The sequence below is a fragment of the Colletotrichum chrysophilum genome, assembly GCF_026319265.1.
Source record: "Colletotrichum chrysophilum strain AFK26 chromosome Unknown scaffold_155, whole genome shotgun sequence".
Taxonomy (NCBI): Eukaryota; Fungi; Ascomycota; class Sordariomycetes; order Glomerellales; family Glomerellaceae; genus Colletotrichum; species Colletotrichum chrysophilum.
The window spans coordinates 80,940-87,073 of NW_026517442.1; the positions used below are offsets into that span (position 1 = coordinate 80,940).

Genomic DNA, 6,134 nt, shown 5'->3' on the forward strand with positions numbered 1-6,134 from the left:
CACACACACACCACCGAAGGCATTGAAGCCAGGCATCACCACTGCGGGCCAACACGAACACGCAGTGCACCACCATCCGCACGCCAGTACCGAAAGAAACAAAAGAGAATCCAGCGAAACGAGCCAGTACTACCAGCAAATTTGATTGGACACCAATCTGCGTGCTCGGGTTTCAACAGCACCCTCAGCAGCGGCCTTTCGTTGGCCGGTAAAAAAAGACGCTGCGACCGAAGCAAGACGCAGAAAGCCGCCCAGACGGGACGCGATTCGATTCGCTGACGACTTGGGCCGTCGACGACATCCCTGCAGCAGCAAGCTCAAAGTTGCCTCCTCCCCCCCATTGATACTTTGCCGGCGCAGTGTCGTCACGAGACCGCTTGAAGCCGCAAGTTCAGCAACCTTTGGCAGGCTGTGCATAGGTTGGTTCAATCAGCACCTCAGCAGCGTTAGCCTTCTGGAGTATCTGGGTTTTGCACACTTGACTTGGCACGAACGGTCAGTCAGCGAGCAATACAGCCAGCCAGAAAAGCAAGCAGCTTAGGCATAACGGAGCACCAAAAGCCAAAAGTCGCTCAGGCCTCACCTCATTCATTAACAGAGAAAAGGAGGGGGAAATTCAGTCAGCAACCGTCGCCCGACGTCACCAATAATCGCCTTTTTGGAGCTGGCGCATTAACTGATCGGGCCCTCGTCCTCGCATCTCCCGCGCGGCGCCTCAAGTTTATTCGCCTCGGGCGTGTTACACCACACCCGAAAAAGAGCAGCGAGTCGACGAAGTAACAACTTGCGTAGCCCAAGTAGGGGAGTCCAAGCTTCAGGGTCCATTCATCGCCCCGCCCGCGGACCAATCAGAGGCGCTGCAAGTGCCCTGAGTCGAGACACCACCCACTGGGAGTCTGGGACCGTCCTCGTTCTTGGGAGGAGTTCCTGCACGCCGCACGCAGCTCGCAGCAAGCAGCACGCATCCGCGCCCCTTTCCCTTGCGTGTGTTGCATTGCCCCTGTCACTGTCACCACTTTGGACCTTAGTAGGTGCCAAGTATCTCGAACCATCGAAAGTCATACTCGACCACGAATAAGTACATACTCAGGACAACACAACATACGACAGACTACAGCATACCGCAGCAGTCTTACTCACGACGACGGCCATCAGTCAGAAAAGGACGACGACGAAATACGAACAAAAATAAACCAGCCCTCTGCAACGGCTGCCTCTCATAATCAACACGGACCCTCCATCATCTCTCGCTACCTAAACGGCGATCATTCCGCAGCCAGGGCCCCCCTTCCCAGCTGCTCACAGACAATTCGAATTTCTGCTACAAAGAAGCGCCTCAAGCCACACCTCCCGCGCACCAGCACTGAACCCAGCAGCAAGAGCAGCAGCAGTGCACTACCATCAGTCAATCAATCAATCCAACGTGGAATCTAAACCAAAGGTGGCCCGGCCCATTCGCACCTCCTCGCCTCGTCTCGCTTCGTCCCCTGAACAATCCACCCAGACAGAGAGAAAGAGAGCCACCCCCGGCCCAGCGTCGCTTTCCCTGTCTCCTGGTTCCTCTCTTTTTTATCCACATCCACCACCAAAAAGAGACACCAAGACCTTTCTTCGTCTTCTCATCGCTGTCGCTGCCGTTACGCTGTCACTCTTGGACACTGCAACATTCCATCTGTCGACAAAATCCGTCTCATCTCCCTCCTTGGAAACAGCCCATTCTGCCCGTACTCAATTGCTTCTACCACCTACCTCATCGATACACTGCCTGCCTGCCAACCGACCTACCTACCAAAGAAATAAAACAAAAAGACAAAAAGGCATTGATCGATCCAGCTTCTCTCCTTTGCGTCGCGCGACCGACGACACCTCGACTGCGAGAAATCAATCCTCTTTGAAAAATCGCCCCGTCGTCGCGCAAGGAAGAAGCCTACGCGCTTCGCAGAAGCAGCCATGAGTGTCAGTGTTTCACCCCAACCCTCGCACTTCCGGCGTTTCGACCGCCGCCCTGTTCCTGTTCTCTCCCAGTCCCTTTGCACCCATTGCACCCACTGCCCTACCCTACCGACGTTGCATTGCGTCGTGCCTTTCTCTGCCATTGGCCTGACTCTCTGTGTGTCGCGCTGTGTCAAACCCCCCAGAGCCACAAGGCACATGTTCTGGCCTTTCTTCCCCCCTTCTCGAAGTCGAATGTCCTCCACCCGGTCGCTCCCTTTTCCGCAATCGCAACCCAACCCAAACCCCCCCAAGCACAATCATTTTGACTTTGGATCGATCACCAACCTTTTTCTGCACATCATTCATTCTTGCTTCAGCCTGGTTGCGTTGCATTTGTATGGTGTTGCTTGCTTTTTACCACTCTATCGCGTTTCTCTCGACCTCACCTCCCTACCTCTCCTAATCCAGTCCTCCACCGGTGTCCGAAGCCGAAACTAACATCATGGCACAGTACGGGTATGTTTCTCTGTCTTCAGGAGCCGACGGCGCCCACGACGACGAATACGACCTCTCCCGCGGTAGACTAACAGACTCAACCAATGACAGATACGGTGGTCGTCAAAACCCCTTTGACCAGCGCGATGACTCCCCTTCAGGAGGCGGAGGCTACGGCGCCCCCATGAGAGGCCCTCCCCAGCAGTCCTTCGGCTCAGGGCCGTCTCCCTACGGAGGATCCAGATATAACAACGGACCACAAATGGGTAGGGACCAATACGGTATGCTCCAAGGCCGCGACGGTCGTCCTCGCTCGCATCGCTCACACGCGTCCTTCACAGGAACGAACGTCGAAATGGAATCCCTCGCCCAAAACGCCGGTGGCTTCGGCCAGTCGTCCGACCCTAACGCGATCCTGAACGAGTGCCGATCCATCGACCAAGGCATCGACCAGATCGAGCAGAACCTCAATCAGCTCCGCATGCTGCAAGAGCGCACACTCACCGACGCAGACACCTCCGCGAACTCCGCCACCGCCCGCCAGCTCGATGCCCTCTCCTCCGAGACGATGACCCAGTACCGCTCCCTCACAGACCGCGTCCGCCAGGTCAAGTCCACCCCCGAAGGCCAGACGCCCAAGAACTCGCCGCAGGTCGGCCGCGTCGACCGCCGCCTGAAGGGCGCCATCCAGCAGTACCAGCAGGTCGAGTCCCAGTTCCGCAAGCGCACCCAGGACCAGATGGCCCGTCAGTACCGCATTGTGCGCCCCGACGCCGACGAGCGCGAGGTCCGTGAGGCTGTGGAGGATGCCGGCGCCGGTGCCCAGATTTTCCAGCAGGCCGTCATGCAGTCCGGTCGCCAACAGCAGGCCAATGCCGTGCTGTCTGCCGTCCAGGACCGCCAGGCTGCCCTGCAAAAGATTGAGCAGCAGATGGTCGAGCTGGCTCAGCTCTTCCAGGACATGGATGTCCTCGTCGTACAGCAGGAGGCCGCCGTTACGCAGATCGAGCAGAAGGGCGAGGAGGTCGTCGAGAACCTCGACAAGGGTAACCAGGAGATTGGTGTGGCCGTCAACACCGCACGCAAGACCCGCAAGAAGAAGTGGTGGTGCCTGGGTATCTGCGGTAAGTTCTCCAGCGAGGCTATGTTCCAATTTGCCACTAACTCAGCCCAGTCCTCATCATCGCCATTGTCGCCGCTGTCGTCGCCATCTACTTCGCCGTCATCAAGCCCGGCCAGACCGCTGCCGCACCCGCTGCTGGCAAGCGTTCACTCGAGCTCGGCTCCCTCCCCGCCTTCTCCAACAGTGTACCCGTCGATGTCAGCTCCGTCCACCCGCAAAAGATCAGCCGTATCATGCGCCGAATTGTCACACCGGGCGCCACGTGGAGCCCCGACGCCGTACAAGACGCCGCTGTCGTCGCCCGCGTTGGTGGAAAGTGGGACATGCCCGCCGTCCGCAACTAGATGTCACACCCTACCTCTCCGACACTGTACAAAATATACCTCCATACCACCTTTAACCGGCCGCCCCGCGGGGCCGCCATGTCTCCTTATCCCGTATAACCCGTCCCTCCGACTTGACGTCTGGATCGATTTCTCATAACCGTTTACCACCATAAGAGTTACTCGCCTTTTTATAGACGGACTGGATTAAAGGGAAGGCAAAAACTTCTTTTTTTTACTTCTGCAGCAGTACACACACACACACACACACACACACACATCTCTCTTCCGGTTTGGGTGGAATAACAAAACCAAGGAAAGGGAAGAGAGCAGATGATGAGGGGGAAAAGGATCCCGGGAAACCCAGGCCTTGGGGATTTTGATATTTTCCCTGTGTGAGGAAGCAAAACAAAAGAAGGATCATTTCGTATAGGGTGTTTCTTTGTATACCCACCCGTAACCAGACTTTCTTTTACTGTTTGCCATGTTGGATTTTTTCTTGCTGTCTGTGAAAGTGCGTTGCGTCTTTGGATTCAACATGTATCCCTTTTATGAATGAGAGGGGCATGGTAGTTGTTTTTGGCGCGAAAATTCTTTATTTTGTTGCATTCTGGGCGTTGGCATGTTGAGTAAATATAGTCTGGTTCCGAATTGACATTATTAATATGATGGAAGAGTCTTTGCTTTAAAGTGAAGTGATGAGATGTCAATCTTGAGAGGCCAGGATTTGGTGTGTCTGTGGGTGAGTGGTGTATAAGAGGCATATCAAAAGGGATTGCGCCTGGGAAGCGAGGCCTTTGTGATGGCCCTCAAAGTAGCCACAGCAAGGTTCTGGGGGTAGTTCTGGGGTCTTTGGGGTGGAAGACTTCTTTATAAAGGACGCGGAGTTCCAGAATGTTGGTTGGTTCGCTGACTGTGAACCTCCCCGAGCCAATCTTCACAATGACGTCCCGTTACCATGGTTATGGATGGTCCGTTGTCGTGTTTTGGCGCAGTGAATGGGGCTTATGAGTGGGACATGAGGGTGAGGCAGCTGTAAGGTAGCAGGATTGTGATAGAGTTCTAGTCGTCACGCGGGGTTGTAGGTTTGCGGGTATGTGGATGGATACGTGCGAAGTGTAGTTTTAGGAGGGGGGGAGTTTCGCTGGAGGTGGTGGGAGTGGTTTATGGCGTTTCTAGTATATTTGAGGATTGCAACTCCAGGCCTGTGGCTGGGCGATTGGTTTGCTGCTTGAAAAGAAAGAGGTTCTTCCTCGTTAGGATGATGTTCTTTTTAAAGTGTTTAACGCGTGCTACGTACGTAGTGTGTCCTGAGGCCTGCGTGAAAGATCTATTTAAGGGGAGCCATAGGGCTGGGCTATGAGTGTGTGCGGGCATAATGACCGCTGGGGACCTGTGATGAGATGCCCTTCTTGGGGTTGGGGGTTCTTGGTGATGAAATGTGGGAGAAGTCTGGATGGGAGTCGATCTGGTCTTGCTTGTAGCTATTACTGGATAGCTGGACGGGCTAAAGACTATTATTGTCTTTGGTCCCGCGCGGTGCTCATCTCTGCGAGGCTATTCACTGGGATTATTCTGTCGAGGCAGTCCTTTACGAAATCTTAGTGTGATGAAGTTACTGCGGTCTCTGAGCACTCTTAAAGTTTCATATGCAATTATTCAAGAATCGTAACAGGCGACCTCTCAACGCCAGTTGAAGAGGGGAGAGACTCTGGGCAAGAAATACTCTTATAGAGGGGTCGTCTCTGCCTGATGTGGTTGACGTCTAAGGCGAAGAGGTGTGGGGGATCTATTTGAGGGGTCTCTGGAGGCTGAGAAGCATGTTATCACGCATTCAGCCAGGCTGCGACAGGTAGGTGATTGTGTAAGTCGTCTTGGCAGAAGTGTTGGTGATGAGAGTGCGCGAAAAGCTTGAAGGGGAGAATCTCATTTGGCCTCTGAAAGACCTGGTGTGGTGTTTCACATCGCGCGCGGTACTTATCCCTATCATCGTATTTACCAGCAGCATCCTCAACATGATGAATGGAAGAGTCCAACCTCAAAGGCCCTCTAGAAGCATCCCCTCTTATCTAGGCGCAACGGCATTCGTTAATGCATCCTCCTAAGTCGGCCAAGTATATTCCCAGCTCATTGCGTGCGGCTTGGCGATGGAGTCCGTCCATTTGCTTGCCTCTTAACTACAGATAGGATTCTTATTACATACCTCCAGCTTTGGCGGAGTTTGGTTTATGGATGAGGGTTGGTTGGAGTCATGCCGC

At 54.4% G+C, this 6,134-nt stretch overlaps 1 protein-coding gene across 1 annotated transcript; it reads left to right on the forward strand.

The window, feature by feature from the left end:
* Nucleotides 1-2,437: 2,437 nt before the first annotated feature.
* COL26b_011904 (uncharacterized protein) lies at nt 2,438-3,897 on the forward strand (the record flags this gene model as incomplete). The annotated part of the gene is made up of 2 exons (XM_053184557.1): nt 2,438-3,554; nt 3,605-3,897. The coding sequence occupies 2 exons, from the start codon at nt 2,438-2,440 to the stop codon at nt 3,895-3,897; spliced, it is 1,410 nt and encodes a 469-aa protein (XP_053031513.1).
* Between the last annotated feature and the right edge of the window lie 2,237 nt (nt 3,898-6,134).